The sequence below is a fragment of the Poecile atricapillus genome, chromosome 16 (assembly GCF_030490865.1).
Source record: "Poecile atricapillus isolate bPoeAtr1 chromosome 16, bPoeAtr1.hap1, whole genome shotgun sequence".
Taxonomy (NCBI): Eukaryota; Metazoa; Chordata; class Aves; order Passeriformes; family Paridae; genus Poecile; species Poecile atricapillus.
In genome coordinates, this window is record NC_081264.1 from 12,800,726 (window position 1) to 12,827,612 (window position 26,887).

Sequence of the window (26,887 nt, forward strand, 5' to 3'; positions counted from 1 at the left end):
AGCTGGACCATCCTTACGTCAAAAACTACCAAATACACAATTATATTACAAAAGTAAATTGCTTTTTTTTATTTCTGGTCTTTACAGAAGGAGCTGAACACAGGTGGGGGCACAAGGAGGTCCCTTTGCTGGGGGGTGGCTCAGCCACAGGTGCCACCTCTTTGCCCAGCTAGGGCTACTCTCGGTGGGATGTGGTGTCACCGGTGTCATCCAGCCCAGCTGGGATGCACGAGGTTTGTCCCCGAGGCAGGGTGGGGACTGGGGATGGCCCCTGCCTTCAGCATCCCCACCGTGCTCAGGATGGCATCACGGGGACAGTCCCACTGCACCCACTCCCATCTCCTCCCCATGCCAGTTGTCACCAGACCCTGTTGGCCTTTTGGGATGTCCCCTGTGGGGACCAGGGCCATGGGGCCCTCTAACTGGGATGATGGGGGGCATGGAGGGGGTGCCCTTTGCCACAGGGACCTGTTGATAAAGGCCGGGACTTTTGGGGTGGGTTTTCCAATCTCCAAATGGCTCCGTGTGGCTCCAGGTCACAGCCTGGCATGGAGTGAAGGCTGTGGGTGGGCTGAAAACCTGCTGCACTCATCACACCCACGGGCTGAGGCACTGCAGCAGGTTCTGTCATTCCCACACCCCAAAGCAGGGCTCAGCAGGGTGATCTGAGGAGCCCCTGGAGGGTTGGGTTCCCTGTGGGCATCTCTGCCCACCCCAGGCAAAGGAGACCCTCTACCACTGCTGTCCCAGCACACCCAGCAACCTGGTGATGGATGTCCTGCTCCTGCTGTGACAAGGCCACCTCCTTCATAAATTATTCCTCCAGCTTTTCCGTGGGGAAGGAAGAAGTGGATCCTGCAGGAAAACACCACCCCTGAGCCCCCAGTTCTTGACCTTGCTGATGGGGGCAGAGTCTCCGCTCTCCTGCCCACACTGGGGCTCTGCAGGAAGGTGATGGAGGATCTCCCCAAAAGTTCCCAGGCTTCAGAGCCTCCAGCCAGTTCCAAACCAAGAGAACCATAAGTAAGAAAAACAAAAGCACCTGGTTCTTCCCCAGGGAAGTGGGGCACCTGCCAGCCCCTACCACTTGAGGAAGTCCCGCACGTGGCTCCACAGCTTGGTGATCCAGAGGTTGGCCCCCAGGTCAGTCAGGTACTGGATTTCGGGCGTCAGCATTTTGCGGCACAGCTTCTGGTGCTTCTTGCTGATCTTCTTCTTCAAGTTGTACCCCAGGATGGTCTTCTCCCCCAGGGGCTGCCAGGGCTGCATGGAGGACTCCTGGATGGCACTGGCATCCACGGCATGTCCCCCATCAATGCAGATGCTGGTCATCTTCTCGTTCTCCCTCTGCAGCTCGGCCACATCCCTGGCCATCCTCTCCCTCCCGTAGGCCTCCACCTTGCGCCAAAAGGTGGCATTGAAGTAGCGGTAGAGCTTGGCGTCGATGAGGTTCCAGGCGGTCGCCTGCTCGTACAGCTCAGGGGTCAAGCGGGACACAGTGGAGCCCTTGCGGGCGTTGAGCTTGAAGTAGAGGACGTCCTCCAGCTGCCAACACAGCAGGTCCTTGAGCAGCACCAGCGACTCATCAAAGTACTCGAGCAACATGACGAGGTGGAAGCGGCGGTCGATCTCCTGGATGTGCTCCTCCACCAGCGGGCTGTTGGCGTCCATGCTGCTGTCGTAGCCAAAGTCGAAGAACAGGAGGTTTTGGAGGTAGTGAGCATTGAACCCATTGGGGTCGTAGTAGTGCTGGGGGTCCCGGAGGAACTCGTCCAGCTTATCCTCCCCTGTGATCTTCCAGGTGAGGGGGATGATGGGACCAAAGTAGTGGAAGGAGGACTCGAAGAGGTACGCGGGGTCCCGCAGCACCGTGACAAAGGTGGTGTCGGGCGGCAGGAGCTTGCGCACCTCCTCGTAGTGGAAGCGCATGTGGTTGCAGATGATGTTGAAGCACACCCCGGGCCGGTAGTGCTGCACCTGGCTGCGCTCGAAGAAGGACGGGTAGTAGAAGTCGTTGCGGCCATTGGGGAAGGCGAATTTCAGGCGATGCTTCTCCCCGAAGCGGAAGAGGATGTTGAGGATGGTGCTGCTGGCGGTCTTGTGGGTCTTCATGAACATGACATTGAGCTTGGGCCGGCAGCTCCACCCCGAGGTGCTGCCCGTGCCGTTGGATGGGGACAGAGCCTGGACGGGGGACAGGTGGGAGGAGCAGGAGAAGGGGACGGGGATCCTGGGTGACAGAAGAGGTGGAGCACCATGGTGAGAATGGCAGTGGCACTTTGAAGGCTTAGGGATAATCTGTGCTGGAGGAGCTGGATCTGGGGATGGGTTCTGGACCTGGGAATAGGTGCTGGACCTTGGGAATATATGCTGACCCTGGAAATGGGTGTTGGACCTGGGGACAGGTGTTGGACCTGGGAATGGGTTCTGGAAATGGGAATAGGTGCTGGAAATGGAAATAGAGCAGAGGGTCTCCATGGGCATGGCCATGGTGGTCCTGGTGGAAGTGATGCCAAAAAGTGCATTAAGGGGAGCTCTCCATCCTCACAAATCCATGGAGAGGAGCTGACATCATTTTTATGGGGTATGAGAGCTCTCAACCCTCTGTAGGATCTATGGAGGAGGCCTGGAGCTTTCAGCTGTTTGTAGGGTCCATGGAGGAGGCCAGGGACCTCTCAACCCCTTACAAGAGTCACTAACTCCTCATGGGATCCATGGAGGAGGTCTGGGAGCTCTCAACCCCTTACAGGAGTCACAAACCTCTCATGGGATCTGTGGAGGTCTGGGACCCCTCAACACGTTGTGGGATCCATGAAGCATCCAGCCCCCAGCAAAGAGGGAAATAATTCCAGAGCCTGGCCCCACAGATGAGTTCATGGGCCCTGGAGGAGCACACGAGGACACATGGGACATTATCTGAGCTGCCTGGGGCAGCACGCAGAGCCCACACAGTCGAGTGACTTTGGACACCTGTAATGAACTCGCCAAACTGATCCTTGATAAGGATCCCATCCAACAGCACCAGGATTGTGAGGCACGTGAACCTTGTTTTCAAGCTTGGAGATTAATTTCATCACAGGTGTCATGGCCAGGAGCTGAGCACTGCAGAGCTCTGGCAGTGAAAGAACCAGAGACTTGAGTCCTCTCCTCTCCCTCTCCCTCTTCCTCTCCCTCTCCCTCTCCTCTCCACCCAGGAGCAGTGAGTGCCCCAGGGTGTGTCCCCAGCCCCATGGGGAATTGGCAGCCACCTCCCCCCTGGCTGTGGGACAGGGTGCAGCCTCCAGCAGGAAGGGGACATCTTGGGGTGAAGCCACCAGGGCCTGGAAAGCCCCAGGGCCATCTCCATGTCCCCCATCTCCAGTTGGGGGTTCCTGTGTGGAACAGGGAGGCCGAGCTGCAGTGGGAGGGACACGCAGGGACCCCAGACTCACTCAGTGACGCTGACTTGCAGCGGGGGGACGGCGTAGGAGTAGAGCAGCAACATGAAGCTGGTCAGGAGGGTCCCCAGGACCAGCCCCTTGCACATGGACCTCCAGGGCTTCCCATGCCACAGCATCCTGGTCACCTGCAGCCGGAGAAGAGAGACCTTGGTGCCAGGGACGTGGGGACTCGGGGGTGTGTGGCTTGAACGAGGCACGTGGACATTTCATGGGCATGGCAATTCCTAGACAAGCATCTCACTGGCGCCTGGCATGACACAGCCATGGGCACAGCAGATCCATGGCCCAGCCCCAGCGGCCCTGCCCATCCAGCCAACCTTTGCCCGCCTTGGGAAAACTGAGTGACTCCCAGGCCTGGCGGGAGAGGACGCAGGGCTGGGACTGGGGGAAGGGGGAGCTGGGCTATGGACAGCCCAGGGGCAGAGTGGGCAACTGAGGGACAGAGTGACCAATATCCACTGGGACACCAGCAGCACCGGCAGGAGCTCCCTGAGGGCACTGGGATCCATTTTCCAAGGAAAATCTCCAGGTCAGAGCAGGAGCTGCAGCAGCTCAGGGTGGTCTGTGTGCTGCAATACCCTCCCAGTGTGGCCCCTCCAGCCCTGCCAGCAGCAGTGGGGGGCTCAGGGGGCCCCTCTGGCTGTGACAGCTCAGGCTGGCCCAGGGTGGGGGCCAGGAACAGATCTGGGGACAGAGGGGTGCAGGCAGGATGGCAACACACAGAACATACACACACACACACACAGGGCACACACAGACACCCTCAAACACACAGAACACACAGACACCCCCAAACACACACCCCCCCCCCCCCCAAACACACACACACACACAGGGCACACACAGACACCCCCAAACACACACCCCCCCCCCAAACACACACACCACACAGAGGGCACACACAGACACCCCCAAACACACACACACCCCCCCCCCAAACACACACACACACACAGGGCACACACAGACACCCCCAAACACACAGACACCCCCAAACACACACACACACACACACACACACACACACAGGGCACACACAGACACCCCCAAACACACAGAACACACAGACACCCCCAAACACACAGAACACACAGACACCCCCAAACACACACACACACACACACACATGTACATACACACAGAACACACAGAGGGCACACACAGACACCCCCAAACACACAGACACCCCCAAACACACAAGAACACACACAGGGTACACAGGGGCACACACCCCATCCCCTCGTGTGCTCGTGTGTGCACCAGGACACACACACATCAATGCATGTTCGTATACACACACACTCAGGTGCACACAAAATGTGCACACACATCAGTCGTGCCCATACACACACGTGTGCACACACACACAGAGCCCCTGTGCCTCCTGCCCCCTCCCTAGCGCTCCCCCCGTGGCCCCCATCCCTGTCCCTTCCCTCCTCCCGGGACACGGGGGTCACCCTCACTGTGACACCGCATTGCAGCAAGGCTGTCCCCTGCGGCAGGACACGGGGACACGGGGACACGGGGACACGGGGACACGGCACCCGTGACCGCAGCCCTCCACAGCACAGCTCCGTGCCCGGGAGCCCCCCCGAGCTGGGGGCTGACACCCCCGGCCCTGCACCCCCATTTAGCGGAGGGAGCAGCATCGCCTGCCTGCCCCAGCTCCCGATGCTCCCGATGCTCCACATCCTCCGGAATCCTTCGGCCAAGGCTGGCTGCGCTCCCACTGAACAACACCCCCAGAAATACCCCCGGGCTCCCATCCCCTCCTCGCATCACCCCCTCAGCTCCTCAGAGCTCCCGCGGCAACTCCGGCAGGATGAAATCTCAGCCCGGCACATCGCTCTCCCCCGGCCCCCGAGGCAAAGCCCCCCCGTTCCCGGCTCACCCCCAGCACCGCGGCGATCCCGGGGTGCCGCTGCTGCCGCCGCTCCCCCGCTCCGGCCCCCCCGGCTCGGATCGCCTCGTGCTGCCGAGATTTCCAGCTCGATGAATAATGAATGGAAAATGCAACCGGAGCCCCGGGCTGCGGCCGGGCGCTGGGCACAGCGCCGCGGACAGGGGGGGAGCTGCGAGAGGGCACCTGGAGCACCCGAAAAGCTCATCCAAGTCCCCACCACTTCTCCTGGAGCCAGGACCACTGGATCAGGCAGGGCTGGTGCATCCAGCCCCTTCCCGAGTGGCTTTCACATGGGTGTGGGGGTGCACGGTGTCAGCAGGGGGGGAGCAGGTGGCTCTGACTACATCCCAAAACCACCGTGTGGGTTGGAATGCCACAGGGCTCCATGTGCCCAGGAGCAGCTGAGTTCGGTTTTACACGGTGGCTGTGATTTTATCACAGTCACCACCTGGAAAAGCCACTGAAGAGGGCTGGAGGGACACACTTTTGTTGGTGCTGCCAGGCAGGAGCGGAGCTGGCACCAGCTCCATAGGAGTGAGTGAAATGGCACCATGAACCCCTCTGATGAGTCTCAGGGGATCCCAGTGAGTCCAGATGGGTCCCAATGGATGCTGACAGATCCCTATGGGACCCCACCAGGCCCCCAGGACCACACAGCACTCCATTCCGGAGCTCTGGAATGCCAAGGAGATGCCTTGCTCCACCCTGTCTGCCTCCCTGGGGTGGTTCTGGCAAGTACTCCCCGGCCAAATACTCTATTGACTTTGCCTTCAGTGAGCAGCTTAATTATTAATAGCTCGTTAGGAGAAACGTGGTGCGCTGGGTGTTCTCCTGAGGCTCCCACGGCTGGGGGGGCTGTGGCACCAGCTGGCAGAGATGCCCAGCTGGAGCACACCCCTGCCCCCGCCATTTCCTCCAGTTACCCCCGGGCCAGGCCAGGCAACGCAGCTCTGCAGCCCCATCTCTGTGCCCAGCAGCTCCCCATCTCCCTGGGGGCATCCCAGAGTCCGCTTTTGGGTTTTCTCCACAGGATCAATGTTTTTAGGGCCAAGGCCCTGCCATACACAGGGCGCATGCACCTGCTTTCTCCTGATCCCACAAATCCATGGACACGGTTTTCCACAGGCCCCATCCCACACAGGCATGGTGCTTCACCCCTCCATCGCCTCTGTGCCCCACGTGTACACAATTCCCCCCATCATCCTGCCCCACAGAGCTGCTTCCTGAGCATCCCACTGCCCCCAGCATCCCAACACCCTCCAGGCATCCCACTACCTCCTCATCATCCTGCTGCCCTCCCCAGCATTCCACGGCCTCCCAAGCAACCCAACAAACATCCCGCTGCCCCCTTAGCCCTTACCAAGCACCCCACCACCTCCCCCGAGCATCTCGACCCCTCCAGGCCCCCAGTATCCATCACCTTTTCCTCTGCCTGCACCGCTGGCGCTGGGCCGTGCCTCTGCTCTCCTGCGCGGAGCGGGGTGCCAGGGGAGCGGGGCGGGGGTGCCGATGCTGCTCCGACATGGAATAAGCTCTTCCCGGGCAGCACCCCGCAAACGCCGGCTTTTCCAAAGCCTCCCCACTGCACCGCGGTGTTTATGGCATCACCGGGATCGCGGCCCTGGGTCGCCGGCCTGGGAAGGGGGGACGGGACGGGAGTGGGAGCGGCCGGCCGGGGACGCGGGGCTGCGGCCGGGCACTGCCCGGTTCCCCGGGGCCGGCCCTGGGTGCCTGCGGCCACCGCGAGCCACCCGGCCCCCACCCACTGCCGGGGCACAGAGGAGCCATTCAGCCCGCGCCGGGAACAACGGGGACGTTTGTCTCCATCTGCGACCGTGGCCTCAACGGGGACATTGTCCCCGCTGGCCCCACTGCCGGCCCCTCGGCTCCCCGCCACCAGCCTGGCTGGGCCCCACAGCCCCGGGGGACGGCGGCTGGCCCTGGGCGGTAGCACCCACTTCTCGCCAGCCATCGTCCTCCTCCTCCTCGTCCTACGGGACAGCTCATGGCCTGGCCATCACCTCCCGCAGCCGGAGCTCACCTGGCTTTGGGGAGCTCGCTCCCGCACCCTGTCCCAGCCTCCTGCTCCCCGGGGCACCCTGGACACACACCATCAGCTCCTTTTCATTCTCCCACAGCTTCCCCGCCCTCCTTCCTCCCTCCTCCCACTATGTTTCCATGGATTTATGGCCTTAATGACAGCAATATTCTGGCAAATGCAACCTTGGGGTGACAACTGTGGAGCAGCCATGGAGCCACCAGTCTTTCCACCCTCCTCTAGTCATGGCAGCCGACTGGGTGCCCAGAGGGTGCCCTGGGCACACCGGGAGGGCTCAGCCCTGTCGCTGGTCCATCATCCTGCGTTTGGCAGGGTGAAAAAGGGGCTCTTGTGCTCCTGGATCCAGCCTCTTCCTGCTGCCCTCAGATCCAGGTCTCTGTCCCTAAAGGGGGTGATATCGGCCTTGGGTCCCCAAAAAAGGGGTGACCACGCCTGGGACTCACCATCAGTGTCTGGGGTTCAGAGCTTACCCCACAGGATTTACAGACATCACCTTGCAGTGAGCTGGCAGCTCTTGCCTCATCTCTAGCAGCTGCCCCCATCCTGCCTGACCTCACCAGGACCAGTTCCCTGCACAACCCTCCAGGATCAGGAAAAGCCAGAACAGCTCTGTTTCCATCATCATCACTGATGATCACTGTCATCGTCATCATCATTGCAAGAGGAGGGGTGAAGACAAGTAATCACAGTCACAGCGTTTGCTGTGGAACTGGTGTGTGGGAGCAATGAACTGTCCCACCCCTTCTCTGCCTATACCTCTCCTAATTCCAGGTTTCTACCTCTTTTTTGGGATGGTCACAAAAGGTTTCCAAGTTTCTCCCCTTTTTGGTGGTGGGTTATGAAGGGATTCCAGGCTTCCCCTGTGGTTTTTTTGCGGGGGATGGATTGCGAAGGTTTTCCAATTTCCCCCCCACCTTTTATTTTTTTTGGAATGGGTCACACAGTGTTCCCAGGTTTCCTGTTTTTTGGGAAGGGGTAAAGGGTTTCCAGCCACAAGAGAGCTGCAGTGGCCAGTATGTGGCAACTCAACCACGGAACACTGACAGGCTGGGGACGGATGTGATGGAGCTGGGAAGCCACAACACCCCATGTCCCACATCCACCATGTCCCACATCCACCATGTCCCACACCCACCATGTCCCACACCCACCATGTCCCACATCCCACGGGGGGTGCTCGGGAGGGCTCCAGCAGCTCATCCCCTCCGATGTGGGGGTACAAAGCAGCACTCACTGAAATGATGGCCGGAGCCGCGGATCCCAGGGGAGCAGGGGATCCTGAGGGATTGGGTGAGGAGGCTGAGGGGGAGGTAACACCGAGGGGTCACACTTGGCTGGACACACACCTTGATCAGGCAGAGAGGCCCCGGGGAGCCAGAGCGGCCTGTGGCCACCAGCACCGGCCTGGCCCAGGCCCTCAGCCAGGCCTCGGGAGGGAGGCCTGGAGCCACCTGCTTGGAACCAGGGTTTGCTTGTTTAGAGCCCGGATTTTGGGAGCTGGGGTTTGTTTGGAGCTGGGATTTTGGGAGCTGGGGTTTGTTTGGAGCCGGGATTTGGGGAGCTGGGGTTTGTTTGGAGCCGGGATTTTGGGAGCTGGGGTTTGTTTGGAGCTGGGATTTTGGGAGCTGGGGTTTGTTTGGATCTGGGGTTGGTTTGTTTGGGTTGGGTGGGAACCGGTGGCTCCCAGGGGTTGAGGCCTTGTTCAGGTTCTCCCGCCTTGAGGGGAGCCCCGGCCCTGGGGATCACTCCTGCTCCTCTTGGGAGAGGGGAATGGAAGGGGAAAGCAAGGAGAAAAACATTAAAAAAAAGGGAAAAGCCTTCCAAGCCTCTGGAAGGGGAGAAAAAAAAAAAAAATGAAACGGGGAAAAAAATGGGAGGGAGAAAGGAGCAAAAGAGGGGGAATGAGTGAAGGGGAAAAATAAATAAAAATGAAACAATAAAAATAAGAATAGGAAAAAGGAAAAGACAGAAAAAATGAAAAAAGAGAAAACTGTGAAAAATGGAAAATAAAGGGGAGAATGGAAATGGTGAAAAGAAAAAAAAAAAAATGTAAAAAGTTGGGAAAAAAAATCTAGGAAAGGAAACAAAATCTGAAAGTCCTTTGAGCTGGCTATTCCCAGCTGTTTGCCATCTGAACTCACTCCCTTCTTGGGGCTGTCACTCCCTGTTATCCTCTCTGTGTCCCCACAGCAGTGCCAGGGGTGTCCTCCAAAAATTCCTCAGAGTGAGACACAGCCTTCACCACATTTGGGGGCAAAGGTGTGCCCATAAACCCCATGAGCTTGTCCCCAGCTGGAGTGTTTCCAAGGTGTTTTGGGGGGAAAACCCAGGATTGACAGAACACTGCTGATGTCACAAACACATCCAGCAGGATCAGCAACCCTGGCATCAGCCATGGATCTCCACATCCATCCACATCCATCCTGACAGGGAAGCCTCCCCCCTGCCCAGGCAGAAGAGCAGACAACAATCACCAGCAGGAAAGCGTCACCTTCTTTAATTAAAAATAAAAATACAAGGGAATATGGTTCTGTGTGGATACTGGGAAGCAGATCCGGGCTCCACACTCCTCTGCCCTGGGGTGCTCCTGGGAGCCAGGCTCCAGCACCCAGGGCTGTGCAAATTCACACGGAACCATCCCAGAGCTCCTCTTGGCCTCCTCTTCCTCACGCAGAGGTGGCACTAGCACGGAGACAACTGTCCTTGTAACACCGATTCCGCAGAGGGCACCAAGGGAACGGCAGAGCAGCAGGTCTATTTACAGATGGGATACATTTCAAACCCAGCCTTTCTATCCCAGGAGCAAAGCCAAGGGTTTTCCACCCAAAAGTAGCAGTGGAAAAGCATCCAGGAGCCCCTGGCCCGGTCACGCCTGTCGCGCCTTCTTGCTCTTCTTCTTCTGCTCCTTGAGGGCTGCATCGTGGGCTTTCCTCTTCTCAGCCAGTTTTTTGGCCTGGGGAGAGACCCCCGAGACCCTCAGTCAGAGCAGGACAGGGGCTGCAGCCCCCTGATCCCACCAAAGCTCCAGCTGCACGTGGAGGATGGACCCCACAGCACTGGGATCAGGGATGGGATATGGAAAGTGGCTGCAGGAGCCACGGCCCTGAGGGGGCACAGGGAGCTCTGGCCCACCATGGGGCAGCCTGGGGACACTGGGAGGGACCTCAACACCTTCACCAGGGACAGGGAGGAGTGGAAGAACAAGTGGGTTTGGGAAGAGCCCGTCCCAGGATGTAGGTGAGGGGCCCAGTCTCCGTACCTCGCGGATTTTGCGCTTCTTCCCGAACATGATCTTCTTGTAGAGGTACTTCTCCCTCTTCTTCATCATCATGATGGCCAAGCGCTTCTCCTCGCTCTGCTGCTCCTGCTCCAGGCGCTGCTTGTCCTCCACCCACACCTTCCCTGCTGTCACCTTCACAGGAAGCACCTGTGGGGAGCCAGGGAGCTCAGGATAGCGGGAACCCACCCTCCTTCCACAGGGACAGGCATTTCCAGCCCATTCACTGCAGGCAGGGACAGCCACAGCTCCCTCTGGACCTGCAGCAGGCCCTGACAGGGACGGGAGCTGCAGCTCTTGAATGTGGGGCCAGGAGCACCCCTGGAAGTGTTCCAGGCCAGGCTGGACAGGGCTTGGAGCAACCTGGGGCAGTGGGAGGTGTCCCTGCCCATGGCAGAGCAAAATAAGCTTTAAGGCCCCTCCCAAGCCAAACCATTCCATGACTGAGTGTCCCAGTGGTCCCAGGACAGGGACAACCCCTCAGCAGGGACAGTGACACCAGAGCTGCCTCCATGGGCTCCCACCTTTTTGTTCTCAGTGCTCTGAGTCTTCTGCTCTTCCATCCTTTGCTCTTCCATCTTCTGTAATTTCATCTCCTCTTCTTTTTCAGACTCATCTTCCTCTTCCTCCTCTTCTTTGTCATTGGCACCTTCCTCTTCCACTTCCTCCTCCTCCTCTTCTTCACTCTCTTCATCTACAAGGACACACCACCATTACCCTTGGGATGCTCTGCAGCAGGCACAGCCCAGCTCCCAAACTCCTCTGAGGGCTCCCAGCACCTGGATTCTCTCCCCTCTGCAGGGCCAGCAGCTTCAGCTTCTCAGGAGGGATGTAGTCACCCTCCTTCTCCGTCACGAAGGGCGAGAGGTGCGGGGGCAGCAGGACCCCGGGGAAATAATCAGCCACGGGCAGGCACAGCTTGGCGTTGACCGAGTCAAAAACCCACTGGGGCTGCAGGTAGTACCTGGGCGAGGCAGAGGGGTCCCACCTCAGGCTCGGGTGCCCATGGCACAGCTCTGGGATGGCTGTTGTGGGGAGGGCCCCCCTGCCTCACCCACCTGCCAACCACCTGCTTGTCCACGTGGGGCCGGTCAATGATGTGGTGGGTGATGGACGGGTCGGCGGCGTCGTAGGTGGCACCGATGCACAGGGACTTGTCCCAGGACACCTGGCCACCAAAGCACCTGTGGGCAACGCCATGAGGAGTCAGGGGGGCAGGTGGGAGCCTCAGGGTCACCCCACCCACAGGACATCAGGTGGGTGGGTCCCAGAAGTCCTGCCAGAGCGGGAGGCCAGGGCTGCCGAGGGTCTCGTGCCCACCACGCACCGGATGACGAAGGCCAGCGGCTCCCGGGGCACCTCCCTGTTGAGGAAGAAGCGCAGCCCCTCAAAGAGCTTCTTGTGCTTCTCCAGAGCCTCCTGCTCCTTCTTCTTGGCGTCCATCAGCTCTGCTGTCTCCTGCTCAGAGCAAAGCCCTCAGCCTCCTCCTCACACACAGTCCTTGCCAAGCCCCCCTTGGCAAAGAGGGCTCTCAGGAGCTGTCCCAAACTGCCAGCCTGGGCACAGGACAGGATTCCCTCTCCTCAGCCAGGCCAGGGATGAGCCCCCCACCAGGATCTTACCCCCTCTACTGGGAATTCATCAATCTCCACCTCATCCTCGTGGGTTGGAGCCACCACCCGGGCCAGGCTGGCACTCAGAGCTGAGAGCCTCTGCAGGGAGAGGACACAGAGTCACATCCAGGGGTGGGAAAAGGGGCAGCCTCATGGGAGAAGGGGATTTCTCAGAGCAAGAGGCCAGAAGAGCCAGAGCCTGGACAGAATTCAGCCTCCTCCAGGCACTCAGAGGGTCCCTGGCCATGCAGGGGGAGGCCAGTGGTGCCTGAGGCTGAGCCCAGCTCTGCCCTACACGAACAGGGAGTTTGGGATCAGCCCCCTCCACCCTGCAGGGATGTGCCTCTGTCCTTCAGTGCCATACCAGGAGGGCTGTGGGCAGGACACCATGGCCACACAGTGTCCCCATGGGTCACAGTGCCAGCAGTGTCCCTCACCTCCAGGTAGCTCTCTGAATCCATTGCGTACTCCTTGCCCTCTGCAGGCTTCAGCTCATCCTCAGCCTGGCTGTCAATCTGGGGAGGAAAAAGGGTGTGGAAGCAGCTCCCAAAAACAGAGATCCCCAAAATCCCTCATTCCCACCCTCCCTCCCACCGCTCTGGGCTGCTGCCACCCCAGGGTGGGACCTGGTGACCCCGGGGTGGTGGCCTCACCTTGGGGGGGTACTGCAGGTTCAGGGAGTGGTAGAGGCGGAAGTTGACGAAGCCCAGGAGGGTGGTGTAGAACTCGGTGAAGGTGGCCATGACCCGGTAATCCACATCTGTGGGGTGCTGCCAGCACACGGGATGGGGGGACACAGGGATGAAAGGACCTCCCTCTCCAGGGGCCCATCCCACCCACAGGGAGAAGGATCACATAATATCCCCATTTAGGAAGGGACCCACAGGATTTTCCTACCCAGCCCCTGCCCTGCCCAGACCCCCCAACAACCCCACCCTGGGCATCCCTGGCAGCGCTGTCCAAACACTCCTGGAGCTCTGGCAGCCTCGGGGCTGTGCCCATTCCCTGGGGGGCCTGGGCAGTGCCAGCACCTCTGGGGGAAGAACCTTCTCCTGATCTCCAGCCTAAACATGCCCCAATTGCAGAGATGCCACAGCCACTGCCTGACTCTGGGCAGGGAGAACTCTGCAGGATTCCCCCAGGGTCCTGCTGCCACCCCTCTATGCCTGGATTCATGGAACACTTCATCCAACTCTTCAAGGTGAAGAGTACAGGGTACAGCAGAGCTGGACAAGGACAAGGGGCAATGGCTTCCCCCTGACAGAGGGCAGGAATAAACGGAATACTGTGAAGGAATTCCTCCCTGTGAGGATGATGAGGCCCTGGCACAGGGTGCCCAGGGAAATTGTGGCTGTCCCTGGATCCCTGAAGTGTTCAAGGCCAGCTTGGATGGGGCTTGGAGCAGCCTGGTCCAATGGCAGGGGTGGAATTGGATGGAGTGTAAGATTCCTTCCAACTGAAAACATTCCACGGTTCTATGATTCAGAACCGTAAAACCACAAAACCTCAACCCAACCGTGCCCAGCCCCAGAAATCCAGTGAGTGAATGGAGAGGGCCCTGCTGTGCCTGTGACCTCCTGCCAAGGCTCAGGGGAAGCCGTCCCAGCCCCGTGGGGACCTCCCCTTGCCCTGCTGCCTGGGGGAGACAGCAGAATCCCCTTGGGGAGGCTGCAGATCTGACTCATCCCCTCCCTCCACTTCAGTCGCTCCTGCAGGTTAATCTTTAATGGCTGATAAAGAAGCGCGTTGATGATTGAGGACACGGGGAACTGCGGAGACTGGTACAGGCAGCCCCGGGGGATCCCGAGGTGACAGAGGGCTGTGTCCCCACGTGCCTCTGCAGCCAGGCCCTGTGCTCTCACCACAGGCTGGGCACAGCCTCATCTGCCAGGGGCCAGTCCCTCAGCCCTTCCCTGGAGATCCCCCAGGCTCGTCCCAGGCACTCACGTCATGGGCGAAGGTGTAGGGGGTGATCCAGGTGATCGGCTGCCCCAGCACCTCTGCCTGGTAGTAGATGCCCTTGATGGAGAGGAACACCTGGCAGACAGAGCAGAGGCTCAGTGGGAGGAAGCAGGAGGAAGATCGCTGTGTCCCCGTCACTATCACCCCTTCCCTCGGCAGGAGGCTCCTCAGGGAGCGCCAGATCCCAGTGGGATTTGTGATCTGACGTCCCAGTGGCTCCCAGTGGCCAAAGGCAGCTCCCCACAGCCCCCACCTTGCGCAGGGAGCGCGAGGCGATGACGTAGTTCTGGAATTCCACGGCCAGGCGCCGGCACAGCTGGATGGTCTGGACGTGGCACTTGCCAGTGCGGGGGAAGGTGGAGAACAGGAAACACATGGACAGGGCATCGTCCAGGTCCCGCAGGGCGTCGATGAACGTGGGGTACCTGTGCCCAGGTGAGGGACATGGGGGAGGGGTCACACCCAGCCCCAGAGCCCTGCAAAAGCTGCTGGGGCTGGGGGAGACCCTGAGTGAGAAAGGAATGGGAACTGGGGAGCATCCACTGGCACATCCCAGCAGAACCAGTCAGAGAACGATGGAATATCCCGGTTTAGGAAAGGACCCATAAGGCTTATGGGGTTTCCTGTGTCCCCCTCCTTTCTCACTGTCAGCAAACACACCAAAGCTTTGGCAGCATTTACCCTTCACCAGCCCTCTGAGGAAAATGCCCCACAGGGAGGCAGGAGAGTTCCCTGTGTTCCCCTGGAGCCACCCAGGATGGCTGAGCATTCCCTGCTCTCTCATTCCTTCTTCTCCAGCCCAGAAACACAAAATTCCATCAAAACCTCTAGAAATTATGTATGAGGTGGATTCCCAAAGAGGGATGGATGTGGTGAAAGATCAAAGAATCCCAGGACAGTCTGGGGTAGCAGGGACCTTACAGATCACCCAGTGCCACCCCTGCCATGAGCAGGGACACCTCCCACTGTCCCAGGCTGCTCCAAGCCCCAATGTCCAACCTGGCCTTGGACACTGCAAGGGATCCAGGGGCAGCCCCAGCTGCTCTGGGCACCCTGTGCCAGGGCCTGCCCACCCTGCCAGGGAACAATTCCTGCCCAATATCCCATCCATCCCTGTCCTCTGGCAGTGGGAGCCATTCCCTGTGTCCTGTCCCTCCATCCCTTGTCCCCAGTCCCTCTCCAGCTCTCCTGGAGCCCCATTAGGCCCTGGAAGGGGCTCTGAGGTGTCCCTGGAGCTTCTCCTCTCCAGGTGAGCACCCCCAGCTCTCCCAGCCTGGCTCCAGCCCTTGGAGCATCTCCGTGGCCTCCTCTGGACTGGCTCCAGCAGCTCCAGGTCCCTCCTGTGCAGGCCCCCAGAGGTTGATGCTCCAGGTGGCTCTGCCAGGGCTGCCTCACCTCTCCTTGACGATGTGGTCGAGTTTGTAGGTGGGTTTGTTGTCCTTCAGCCGTTCTACAGTGCCCCACTCGCTCTTCCCGTACGCCTTCCGGAGCTTCCGGACAAACACCTGGGGGGACAGGGGGACATGGGAGCTCTGTGGCACAGGACGAGCCCCAGGGGCCCCCTGGGTGGGATAAATACCTTGTATTCCCGGAATTTGTTGACAATGGGCTCATGGAGCAGGAATTTGATGTCCTTGAGCAGGTAGAAGGTCCTGGGGGCCGTGGAGCCCTTGTTCACCTTCTTCTTGTGCTTGGGTTCGTGGGGGTAAATCCCCTTGAGGATGCAGAGGCGCCTGGGGACAGGGACAGGGCTGGGAGAGGGGGGCCACGGCACCCCTGTGTCCCCTGGGACACCTCACACCCTTCCCTTGGAGGGGAAACCCCTGAAACCCAGGACACACAGGACACTGCCCAGTGACACCGAGGGAAAAGGCCACCCCGAGGGCCACCACACACCCAGCACAGACCTGAGTCCCTCTGATCCCCTGAGGGGAGCTGGGGGCGATCAGCGGGGTCTGGATGGGCAGAGTTCAGGAGTTATGGGGAGCCTCAAGGGGGGCAGGAGGGCTGTGGGGTCTGAGGGCAGTTCAGGGGTCCCGGGGGGTTTTAGGGATCGGGGGGAGGGCACTGAGGGCAGTTCAGGGGTCCCGGGGGGTTTTGGGGATCGGGGGGAGGGCACTGAGGGCAGTTCAGGGGTCCCGGGGGGGTTCTGGGGGTTTGGGAGGGAGTTCAGAGGCACCGAGGATCCAGGGGAGAGGTTTAGGGAGACCCGGGGCCACCCCCCGCACCCACCATAGGCTCCATCTGCCATCGCTTCCCTGGTGGGGACCGGGGGAGCTCAGGGGGACCGGAGGTTCGGAGGGATGGGAGCGGGGGACACCGGAGGGGGGTCCGGGGAGTTCCGGGGGTCCCGGGCGCACCTGAAGTCGGGCAGGCTCAGCTGCAGCTTCTTCCGTGCCCGGTTCCGGGTGATGTAGTTGGTGACGGCTCCGCGCTCGTACTGGGGAGAGACAAGGGCGTCGGGGGAAGCTCGGGGGGGCTGAGGGGAACCCCGGAACCGCCCCGGGGCCACCGGGACCCCCGGGAACGGAGAGGGAGCAGAAACGGGAACCGGGGGATGGGGGGCTGGAAGGGGGCAGCGAGTGAGGGCAATGCGGGAGCAGGAGCGGAGTCGGGAACCGGGAGAGGGGGCGAGCACCGCTACCAGGGACACGACACTGCCGGAGGGGCGTCACCGGCACCGCAACGGGGGCAGCAGCCACGGGCCGACACCGGGGGACACGGAGAGGGCAGGGGGGAAGGAACGGCACGAAAAGGCACCGGGCGGTGAGCACAGGCCCCGGGAGCGTGGGGCCGGGAAGGGTTCGGTACCTTCTTCTTCTCCAGCCCGCCCATGGCCCCGCCGCCGCCGCCGCCGCCACGTGCGCCCGCCCAACGCAGGACCCCGAGCTGCCCGCGCCCTGCCTGCGCCTACTGCCGGCCTGCACACACCGGAGCGGGCCCGCTCTGAGCACGAGGGCAGCGCGGACACCGGGAACAGCGCGGGCAGAGCAGCGAGCGGGCACAGAGAGCGGGCACAGAGAGCGGGCGGGCCGGGACAGGCGGCAGAACGGGGCTCGGTCAGGCGCGCCTCGGGCAGCCCAGAGCTCTGGCGGCGGGGGGGGTCCTAAGGCGCAGTGCACACTGGGATATTGCTGTGCCGCGCACGGCATGCCGGGATATACCGAGGCAGGGATGGCGCGGGGCATGCCGGGATATACCGAGGCATGGATGGCGTGGGGCATGCCGGGATATACCGAGGCTCAGTGACGCGGGGCATGCCGGGATATACCGAGGCTCAGTGACGCGGGGCATGCCGGGATATAGCGAGGCTCAGTGACGCGGAGCATGCCGGGATATACCGAGGCTCGGTGACGCGGGGCATGCCGGGATATACCGAGGCGCGGGGGGCGGCTGCCGACCCCCAGCCGAGATCACGGCCTCCGGTCGCTGCCCGAGCCCGCGGGTCCCGCTGCCGTCCATTGGTCCCTGGAGCCTCAGCACTGACCGCAGGCACCAGCCCGGGGGTGCCCGGCCTGCGGGGCCCACAGCGGGACGGATGTTTGGGGAACTCCCGGGCACGGGGGGGTCTCGGTGGCCGGGGTTCCCCAGTCCCGGTCCCCTGCTCGGGGGAGCCCAGGCTGACGGGACCGAGCCCCAGCGGAGCCCCGGGATCCCCTTCTGGGCTCGGGGATTCGCTTTTGTGCCTCAGGACTCCACGGTCCCCCGGCGGGGCGGTTTTACCCCCTGGGGCTCAGGACCCTCCGGCTTTGGGGGTTCATTTGGGGTTCGTGCCCCCCCCGTGTCCCTCGGCTCCAGGGTGAGGCCGCTCAGTCTCCGTTTTCTCCATTAAATCGTTCGAGGCAATTCATGGGAATTCTCGTTTCCAAGGGCGCCGGATTTGGCCGGGCTTCAACCCGTGTTTATTTTCGGGCTGTGAGCGCCGGTGTTGACCCGAGCGGCGGCTCCTCGGGTCAGGCTGTCCCGGGCAGGGTGTCCCGGGCAGGGTGTCCCGGGCTGGGTGTCCCGGGCTGTCCGGGGCTGCCCCCGCTCCCCTCGGCCGCTCCTCAGCCAAAGTTCTGCCCCGTTTGTGCTGACTCGGCCCCAGCGTGCGGAAACGGCCCCTCGCCACACCTTCCCGTGCTGTCCCCGCTCCCGGCCCGGCTCGTCCTGCCGCTCCCGGGGCTGTGCCGAGCGCTGTCACCCCCGTGTCCCCTGTCCCGCTCCCGCATGGAGCTGCCGCTGGTCCTGCTGCTGCTGCTGCCCGCGGTCCTGCCCGCCCGGTGCTGCGGTGAGTGCGGCTCCGGCCCCCAAACCCGCCCCGGACCCCCCTGGCCGGGGCCTCGCCCTGAGCTCGGGGGGTCCCCGAGGAGCGGCTCTGGGGGCGATGAGCCCCATCTCCGGAGCCTCGGACGGCGCCTCGTGGCTGCCCTCGGTGACAAATTCTCCGGGGCTCAGTTCCCCCCAACCCAACCCGTGTGACCCCTTCCCCTGCCCCGTGCCCGCCCCCCCAGGGGTCCCTGGGGACAGGGGTGTCACCCCAGCCCCCTGCCACCCCCTCGGGTGCTCTGTGCTCCTGCTCCATGTCACGTCTCTTCGTTCCTTCCTCTTTGTTTTGGTGGGAAATCCGGAGCTCAGGGGGTGTGGGGGGGACGCGGAGGCTTTGGGGTGCATGGAGGGGTGGGTGCCGGGGGTCGCTCCCCACCGCGGCCCCACACGGCTCTGGGGGGGCTGTGGAGCTGCAGGGCCGTGCTGGGGGGGGGGGGTCTCGGCCCTCTCGTTCCCCCTGACCTGCGCTGCCTCTCCCGGGCCGGGCAGAGCCCCCGGAGGGCTCGGCGGGCGCCGTGCGGGCGCTGAGTGCGCGGCTGCTGGGGCTGGCGGGGGACCCTGCCCGGGACCCCGACCCCGCCGTGTACCTGGCCCTGCGCCTGGCCCGCGAGCACGACCCGCGCCTGGAGCAGCGCTACCTGGAGCGCCTGCAGGACACCTTCCAGCAGCCCTACGGCAGGTGGGTCCCGGGGGTCCCCCTCGGTTCTTTGGGGCCGCCCCTGTGGCCCACGCTGACGCCCTGTCCCCGCAGGAGCCTGCAGGCCCGCGGCCACTCCCGGTGGGACGCTGAGCACAGCACGTACGTGTGGGTGTCCCGGGGTCCCCTCGGGGCAGGTGACAGCCCTGGCGGTGTCCTGGCAGGTGACAGCCCTGGCGGTGTCCTGGCAGTGACCGCTGCCTTGCAGGAGCGCGGCGGAGCCCCCGCGGACGGGGCGGCTGGCGCTGTACCTGCTGGGGCTGCAGGCCACCTGTCCCCCGCCCAGTCCCCATCGCTCGCTGGTGACATGGCTCAAGTACCACCTGGAGGAGGACTGGACAGGTGAGAGCGTCCCTGCGGGCCGGGTTCCCGCCTGCACGTCCAGCTGTGAGGCACCGGCTCACCCCGGTGACACCGCCCGCTGTCCCCAGGCTCCCGGCGGCACGGCCACCCCCTCACCAGTTACTACCAGTACGGGCTGGGCGTGCTGGCGCTGTGTGTGCACCACAAGCGGGTGCGGGAGGAGGTGATCCGGCGGCTCCTGGCGGCCCAGCACCATGGAAGGCTCGGGCACGGTGGCAATGCTGTGGGTAAGGACCCACGGGCACAGGTGGTGGCACCCCGGCGGTGTGTGACCCCGGGGTGACACCGGGGTGTCCCTGCAGACACCGAGGCCGTGGTGGCTCTGGCCTTCACCTGTCTGGAGCGGAGGAAGTTGGTGGGGACCGAGCTGGCGGCCGAGCTCCGGGCAGCCGCACACGGGGCCAGCAGGAGCATGGCCGAGGCCCAGGGCCCTGACGGCATCATCGGCAACATCTACAGCACCCCATGGGCCCTGCAGGTGGGTGTCACCTGAGGGGACATCAGGGCTGCCACTGGCAATGGGCATGGCGGGAAGTGAGGCTGCAGATCTGGGGTGCAGATGTGGGGTGCAGGTGCAGATCTGGGGTGTAGATGTGGGGTGCAGATGTAGATGTGGGTGCCCAGGCAGGGGCAGCTGCCCCGGGGCAGGTGATGCTCAGCAGTGCAGTGCCCAGGTAACCAACGCTCCTTCCTCTTCCCACCACCTCCATCCCTCCCTGTCCCAGGTGTTCCTGGCCACAGGTGCGTGCCAGACAGAGCCGGCGTTTGTCCAGGCCATGGCTGCACTGCTGGAGAACCTGGAAGCCTTTGGCACCGCCGCCACCATGGCCCAGGTGCTGCCGGTGCTGCACGGCTACTCCTACCTGGACATCGCCTCCATGCACTGCCAGGAGGAGCCAGGTGGGAGCCGGGGGCAACGGAGTTAGCGCTGGTGTCACCACAGTGGCTGGGTGTCACCGGTGCTGTGGTGGCTTCCTGCAGACACGCTGACCCCCCTGGACATGGAGCCCCTGGCTGAGGTGCCGGGGAACAAGACGGTGCAGCTGGTGGTGGAGTGTCCCCTGCCCTGGTGCTACGACCTCCAGCTCTACGACCGCCCCGTACTGGTGCCCGCCGCCGCCTCCCTCCTGGGCGTGCTGCAGGCGGCTGCTGCGCTGGAACCCCGTGAGTTCAGGTGCGTGGGGGTCACGCTGTGGTGCCCGTGTGTCCTGCACCTGTGCCCTGCACCGGGCTCACCCTGGTTCCCACCACACAGCTCCCCTGGGAGCAGCTCTGTACAGCAGTGCCGAGGCTGGACCCTCACCCCCCTGACCCCACTGTCCCACCCCCAGGTTCCACACCCAGGACACCCCCCAGGGCCCCTTCCTGACCGAGGTGCTGGGACTGGAGGCCCGGCAGGAGAAGCGGAACTACTGGCAGCTCCTGACTGCACCCAACACCCCCCTGCAGATGGGTGAGTGGTGGGTGGGGGCTCCTGGGGAGGTGGCAGAGGTCCTCCACAGCCCCTTGGCTGCTGTCTCACCCCAAGCCGTTGCCCCTCTGTCCACAGGCATTGCTGACTACAAACCCAAAGATGGGGAGACCCTCATCCTGCGCCTCAGCGAGTGGTAGAGGGTGGGGGGTAATGGCAATGAAACACCCACTGTGGCACAGAACCTTCTGGCTGCCTGCCTCCTGCTTTCCGTGGGCCAGCCCCCCAAATCTGCCAGGGGCAGGAGGAGGGGACACACACGATGCCCTGTGTCCTGCAGGTGCAGTGGGACCAGAGCATCAAAACCAGCAGCTCCTCCAGTCCTGGTCCCACGTGGGAATGGGGCAGGCAGCTGCTGGGAGCAGCCGTTTTTGGGGTGTCCAAAGCCTTTTTGGGACGGCCAAAGATTTGGGGAGTCTGAGTCGGTGCTGTTCATCCTCAGCAAGGTGCGAGATGGGATCCTCCTCCTCTGTAACCCTCTGGGGGGTACTGAGCCCCCACTGTCCCAGGGGGTCCAGGGGACCGCGCTGCCCGAGGGGGACCCACGGGTGTGCCCAAATCTGCGTGATTCCCCCGGGAGTTTAATCCGGTCCCCAAAATCAGCGGGGCAGAGGCGGTTTGGGGCCGGGAGCCGGGCGGGGGCCTGGGGGCGGCCCCGCAGTCCGCAGGGAGCCAGCGCAGGTCGGTGAGAGCCGGGTGTGTTCCCGGTGCCCGCCGTGCCCCGCCCGCCCGGCAGTGACGCGCTGGCCTCGCCGGGAGGAGCCTCCGCCCTCCGCTCCCGCCATCACCAAACTTTGCGCTGGCCCCGGTCGCCGCCTCCCCGGCACATGGCCCCGGCACCGCGGCGCTGAGCGCCGGCAGCAGCCCCGGCCCGAGCGCGCAGGGAGCGGGGACAGCGCGGCCGCCACCGCGGGGAGCGGGGACAGCGCGGCCGCCACCGCGCCAGCGCCGCCGCCTCCGGCACCCATCGCGGGGCTCTCGGGAGGACGGGGCAGAGCGGCGAGGGGCGGCCGGAGGCAGCGGAGCCGGTGCCCATGTGCCCGCCGTCGCGGCGGGGCGATGAGGCCGCGATGAGCGCGGCGGGCGCGGGCACCGTGCGGCCCTGGAAGCCCGACCCGGGCCAGGCGGGCGGGGATCGGCCGGGACCGGCGCTGCCGCTCACCCTCAGCGTGCTGGCCTGGCTGGGCACCGGCACCACCATGGCCGGCCTCAACAAGTGGATCTTCGCGGCGCACGGGTTCCGCTACCCGCTGCTGCTGTCGGCGCTGCACATGCTGTCCGGCGTGGCCGTGGGTTACCCGCTGGGCTGGGCACGGGCACCGGGCCCCCGGCCCCGCGCCAGGATCTACCTGCTCAGCCTCACCTTCTGCACCAGCGTGGCCCTGGGCAACCTGGGCCTGAGCTACGTGCAGCTGGACGTGGCCCAGGCCGTGGCCACCACCACGCCGCTGGTGACGCTGGTGCTGGGGGTGCTGGGGGGCCGGCGGCCGCACCCGCTGCAGTTCTGGGCCATGGGGCCGGTGTGTGCCGGGGCCGCCTGCAGCATCGCCGGCGGGCTCTGCTTCTCCCAGCCCGGCTGCGGCTTCCTCCTGGCCGCCACCGTGCTCCGCGCCCTCAAGTCCATCCAGCAGAGTAAGTGCCGCTTGTCCCTGTCCCTGTCCTGCATGTCTGCCTGCCCCTGGCACGGCCCCTGCGCAGAGGTGCTGGTGTCACCTCGGTGCCACCCCCTGCTCGGGGTTCTCCCTGCTCGCTTTGCTGCCCACTCTGCACCCTGGTGTCACCCCAGCCCTAATGCCACCCCACCCTATCGCTGGTGTCACCCCGGTGCCACCTTTGTGGACACTCCTTGCCCACCCTGGCTGAGGCGTCACCCCAGCAGTGGTGGCACCCTGGCTCCCAGTTTCACCCCAGCCCCGGTGCCACCCCCTGTCCCTGTTGGCCCTGGTGCCACCCCTTCCCCACTCTTGTTTCTGGTGCCATCCCGCAGCCACCCTTGCCTCTTTCAGGGCTCTGTCGTGCTTGTGGCCCTGAGGTGACAGGACTGTAGTTTGTCATTGATGACACCTTTAGTGTCCCTGTGCTGTCTCTGTGCCATGGGTGGTGGAAGTGCCCTAGCTTGGCACAGGGTCACCCAGGCTGTCCCATCCCCATGGGCTGCTGGACTCCCTGTGAGTCCCCCCTTCCTGGGGACTCTGGTGGCACTCGGGCCATGGTGTCCTTGGTGGACGGCAGCAGGGAGCCAGCTGGAATGCTTTTGGCTGGGAAAGGAGCGTTTCCTCCGGAGCCTGTGACTGGGGCAGTGTGGGGATGGGCTCTGGCTTGGGGCCCTGTGCCCACCCCAAGGTCCCCGTGGCTGTACTGGGGTGCTGTGGCTCCCCAAGGGACACCACTCGTCATTGTGCCACTGCCCTGCCACCTTTCCACCCCTGGTGGGACATGGACAGTGGCCCTGGGGAGGGCAGGGACATGTCTGTGTGTGGCATCAGCCCTGCTGTGCCTGCTGTCCCCACTGTCCTCGGATGACCCAGAGGGGGGGACACGGGGACAAATGCTCCAAACCAGGCTGGGAAAGCTGCCTTGTGCAACTCTCCCTGTGGCACTCTGACCCCAAACACTGGCACCCAGAGTGGGGCACCCCCTGAAACAAGGCACCCCTAAACCAAGGAATCCCAGAAATGAAGGACTCCTGAACAGGGACACATCCAAACCAGGGAACCTCTTGAGTGAAGAAAATTAGGAAATTAAGATTTTGACTAGAATAAGAGTAACTTAAGGAAATTCAAGGTGAAAGAAAAATAAGAAAGAGATAAGAGCAATGTAAGTAGTTAATTATTACTAGGTGTAGTTAGGCTATACACCTGCTTGCAGAAGGAATACATAGCGATTGCCAAGATGAAATGAATAGACCAAGGATATATATATTTTCCTGCTTGTATTAAACCTTAATTAGACTAAGACCCTATATCACTTACTTGTCCTAAGTTGTGTTTGTAGAAGGAGACAAGAAAAATAGACTATTGTGGAAAGGAACTGTGGGCACACCTGCAGGCAAGAAATCTGAACTGTGTCCCAAGAGGAGCAGGAGAGCTGCCAACTGTGCCAAGGGCACAGTTGAAAAGTTCGAGCCCGAAGAAGAAGATTTCATTAAAAAGGACCCCAGACCCATTTCAAAAGAAGAACTGAGCATGCCCAGAGGGGCGTGAAGCTCATCGCCATAGGAGGCGAGAACAGGAGGAGTTAGACAATGAATATGTATAGTGCATTGTGTCATCTATGCATATGTAATTCTTCAGGGAATAAATAGGGAATGAGGGGCAGTGGTGGGGCGTGCCCGTCTTTGAGAGGTGACTCCACCCTGCCGTAATGACACATACCCTCCCCGACTTTAAATAGTCCTTTGTCTGTGATTTTGCTGCTTCGCTCTAGACTGGGACCCCCGGCCCATGGAAGGAACGGCCCCCCATCATTTTCCCCTTCCCAGTGACATTTGGGATTTCTTTACTGCTCGGTGTCGTGTTGGTGGCTGTTCCCGTGGGATGTGCCACTGACTGTCCCCTGTCCCCCCAGGTGTGCTGCTGCAGGAGGACCGTCTGGACGCGCTGTCTCTGCTCGGCCTGACATCCCTGCCCAGCTTCGTGCTGCTGTTCGGGGCGGCCGTGGCGCTGGAGCTGGGCCCCTCGTGGCAGGGCATCCTTCGCCCCGACGCCGCGCTCTGGGGCTGCGTCCTGCTCAGCTGCCTGGGCTCCGTCCTCTACAACCTGGCCACCTCCTGCCTCCTGTCCCTCACCTCGGCCCTCACGCTGCACCTCCTGGGCAGCCTCACCGTGGTGGGCAACTTGCTGCTGTCGTGGCTGCTGTTCGGCACGCAGCTGGGCGCGCTGGGCTACGCCGGCGTGGCGCTGACGCTGGCCGGGATGGTGCTGTACCACCAGCCCCGGCTCCTGGCTGCCTGCTGGGGCCTGCGTGGGCACCCACGGCACGAGTAGGGACCCGCGGGGGGCTGGGGGCCAGGAGGGCTCTAGGGAACGCTGTGCACATGTGTGCTGGTGTGTGTGAGCCTGCACACACTGCTCCTGTGTGTGTGTGTGTGTGTGTGTGTGTGAGCCTGCACACACTGCTCCTGTGTGTGTGTGTGTGTGTGAGCCTGCACACACTGCTCCTGTGTGTGTGTGTGTGTGTGTGTGTGAGCTGCACACACTGCTCCTGTGTGTGTGTGTGTGTGTGAGCTGCACACACTGCTCCTGTGTGTGTGTGTGTGTGTGTGTGAGCTGCACACACTGCTCCTGTGTGTGTCTGTGTGTGTGAGCTGCACACATTGCTCCTGTGTGTGTGTGAGCTGCACACACTGCTCCTGTGTGTGTGTGAGCTGCACATGCTGCTCCTGTGTGTGTGTGAGTCTGCACACACTGCTCCTGTGTGTGTGTGAGCTGCACACGCTGCTCCTGTGTGTGTGTGAGCTGCACACGCTGCTCCTGTGTGTGTGTGAGCCTGCACACACTGCTCCTGTGTGTGTGTGTGTGTGTGAGCCTGCACACACTGCTCCTGTGTGTGTGTGTGTGTGTGTGTGTGTGAGCCTGCACACACTGCTCCTGTGTGTGTGTGTGTGTGTGTGTGTGTGAGCCTGCACACACTGCTCCTGTGTGTGTGAGCTGCACACACTGCTCCTGTGTGTGTGTGTGTGTGTGAGCCTGCACACACTGCTTCTGTGTGTGTGTGTGTGTGTGTGTGAGAGCCTGCACACGCTGCTCCTGTGTGTGTGTGTGTCTGTGAGCCTGCACACACTGCTCCTGTGTGTGTGTGTGTGTGTGTGTGAGAGCCTGCACACACTGCTCCTGTGTGTGTGTGAGCTGCACACACTGCTCCTGTGTGTGTGTGAGCTGCACACGCTGCTCCTGTGTGTGTGTGAGCCTGCACACACTGCTCCTGTGTGTGTGTGTGTGTGTGTGTGTGAGAGCCTGCACACACTGCTCCTGTGTGTGTGTGAGCTGCACACACTGCTCCTGTGTGTGTGTGAGCTGCACACGCTGCTCCTGTGTGTGTGTGAGCTGCACACACTGCTCCTGTGTGTGTGTGAGCTGCACACGCTGCTCCTGTGTGTGTGTGAGCCTGCACACACTGCTCCTGTGTGTGTGTGAGTCTGCACACGCTGCTCCTGTGTGTGTGTGAGCTGCACACGCTGTGCTGGTGCGTGTCTGTGTGTGTGAGCCTGCACACGCTGTGCCTGTGTGTGTGAGCCTGTGTGTGTGAGCCTGTACATGCTGCTCCTGTGTGTGTGAGCCTGTGTGTGTGACTCTGTGCTGGTGTGTGCCGGTGTGTGTGACTGTGCCGGTGTGCAGGGCTCGGTGCACACACAGGTGCTGAGGTGCACACGTGTGTGTTGGTGTGCATGGCTGTGTGCACGTGTGTTTTCTGGTGTGCCCTGATGTGAGTGTGCATGTCCTGCTTTGCGCAGTGTCTGTGTGTGCTGGTGTGCACAGCCCTGAGCACATGGACGTGCTGATGTGCATGTGTTGTGTGCACTGCTGTGTGCACTGCTGTGTGTACATGTGTCGAATTGCACACTCGGGTGTGAGTGGGTCTGAGCACAGCTCTGTGCTTGTGGGTGTGCACAGGCTCTGCAGGTGTGAGCAGGGCTCTGTGTGGGACATGTGTGTTGATGTGTGTGACGCTGCACACATTGGTGTGTTCAAGCAGGTCTCATGCTTGTGGGCACGTGTGCATTGCTACAGACTGTCCACAGTTGAGTGTCTGTGTGACACACGTGCTGCTGTGCACAGCTCCGTGTGTGTGTGCA

The 26,887-nt window shown here is 62.2% G+C and overlaps 4 protein-coding genes across 5 annotated transcripts; 2 read left to right on the plus strand and 2 right to left on the minus strand.

Moving 5' to 3' along the window:
* Nucleotides 1-59: 59 nt before the first annotated feature.
* Nucleotides 60-7,503, minus strand: GAL3ST1 (galactose-3-O-sulfotransferase 1). 2 transcript variants are annotated; one of them, XM_058851846.1, is made up of 4 exons: nt 7,385-7,503; nt 6,764-6,977; nt 3,432-3,565; nt 60-2,230 (listed from the first exon to the last, which is right to left on the minus strand). In XM_058851846.1, exons 3-4 carry the CDS (start codon nt 3,554-3,556, stop codon nt 1,081-1,083), a joined length of 1,275 nt encoding a protein of 424 aa, XP_058707829.1. In that variant the 5' UTR covers nt 3,557-3,565; nt 6,764-6,977; nt 7,385-7,503; the 3' UTR covers nt 60-1,080. The 2 variants fall into 2 exon arrangements, with proteins under 2 accessions (XP_058707829.1, XP_058707828.1); XM_058851845.1 differs by lacking the exons at nt 6,764-6,977; nt 7,385-7,503 and adding an exon at nt 5,332-5,654.
* A 2,380-nt stretch (nt 7,504-9,883) lies between these two features.
* Nucleotides 9,884-17,237, minus strand: PES1 (pescadillo ribosomal biogenesis factor 1). The gene is made up of 15 exons (XM_058851218.1): nt 17,066-17,237; nt 16,615-16,694; nt 15,834-15,987; nt 15,650-15,759; nt 14,508-14,679; nt 14,240-14,329; nt 12,946-13,062; nt 12,730-12,807; nt 12,302-12,391; nt 12,007-12,137; nt 11,738-11,863; nt 11,459-11,643; nt 11,204-11,373; nt 10,662-10,829; nt 9,884-10,355 (listed from the first exon to the last, which is right to left on the minus strand). The coding sequence occupies exons 1-15, from the start codon at nt 17,087-17,089 to the stop codon at nt 10,269-10,271; spliced, it is 1,782 nt and encodes a 593-aa protein (XP_058707201.1). The 5' UTR covers nt 17,090-17,237; the 3' UTR covers nt 9,884-10,268.
* Nucleotides 17,238-18,088: 851 nt separating this feature from the next.
* TCN2 (transcobalamin 2) lies at nt 18,089-21,304 on the plus strand. The gene is made up of 10 exons (XM_058851219.1): nt 18,089-18,524; nt 19,052-19,241; nt 19,314-19,361; nt 19,468-19,601; nt 19,691-19,849; nt 19,925-20,100; nt 20,348-20,522; nt 20,604-20,796; nt 20,954-21,075; nt 21,172-21,304. The coding sequence occupies exons 1-10, from the start codon at nt 18,104-18,106 to the stop codon at nt 21,231-21,233; spliced, it is 1,680 nt and encodes a 559-aa protein (XP_058707202.1). The 5' UTR covers nt 18,089-18,103; the 3' UTR covers nt 21,234-21,304.
* A 557-nt stretch (nt 21,305-21,861) lies between these two features.
* SLC35E4 (solute carrier family 35 member E4) lies at nt 21,862-25,158 on the plus strand. Its single transcript, XM_058851220.1, has 2 exons — nt 21,862-22,725; nt 24,661-25,158. Exons 1-2 carry the CDS (start codon nt 22,128-22,130, stop codon nt 25,077-25,079), a joined length of 1,017 nt encoding a protein of 338 aa, XP_058707203.1. The 5' UTR covers nt 21,862-22,127; the 3' UTR covers nt 25,080-25,158.
* Nucleotides 25,159-26,887: the final 1,729 nt, after the last annotated feature.

Excerpts from the sequence above, each read along its gene's own strand:
- GAL3ST1 (XM_058851846.1), bottom strand. The coding sequence starts at position 3,556 with ATGCTGTGGCATGGGAAGCCCTGGAGGTCCATGTGCAAGGGGCTGGTC. Across the intron at positions 2,231-3,431 it reads CTGCAAGTCAGCGTCACTGA|GATCCCCGTCCCCTTCTCCT; the intron begins GTGAGTCTGGGG and ends TCTGTCACCCAG.
- TCN2 (XM_058851219.1), top strand. The coding sequence starts at position 18,104 with ATGGGAATTCTCGTTTCCAAGGGCGCCGGATTTGGCCGGGCTTCAACC. Across the intron at positions 19,242-19,313 it reads TTCCAGCAGCCCTACGGCAG|GAGCCTGCAGGCCCGCGGCC; the intron begins GTGGGTCCCGGG and ends CTGTCCCCGCAG. Across the intron at positions 20,797-20,953 it reads CTGGAACCCCGTGAGTTCAG|GTTCCACACCCAGGACACCC; the intron begins GTGCGTGGGGGT and ends TCCCACCCCCAG.
- SLC35E4 (XM_058851220.1), top strand. The coding sequence starts at position 22,128 with ATGTGCCCGCCGTCGCGGCGGGGCGATGAGGCCGCGATGAGCGCGGCG. Across the intron at positions 22,726-24,660 it reads CCTCAAGTCCATCCAGCAGA|GTGTGCTGCTGCAGGAGGAC; the intron begins GTAAGTGCCGCT and ends CTGTCCCCCCAG.
- PES1 (XM_058851218.1), bottom strand. The coding sequence starts at position 17,089 with ATGGGCGGGCTGGAGAAGAAGAAG. Across the intron at positions 15,760-15,833 it reads ACAAATTCCGGGAATACAAG|GTGTTTGTCCGGAAGCTCCG; the intron begins GTATTTATCCCA and ends CTGTCCCCCCAG. Across the intron at positions 11,374-11,458 it reads GCAGAGGGGAGAGAATCCAG|ATGAAGAGAGTGAAGAAGAG; the intron begins GTGCTGGGAGCC and ends GTGTCCTTGTAG.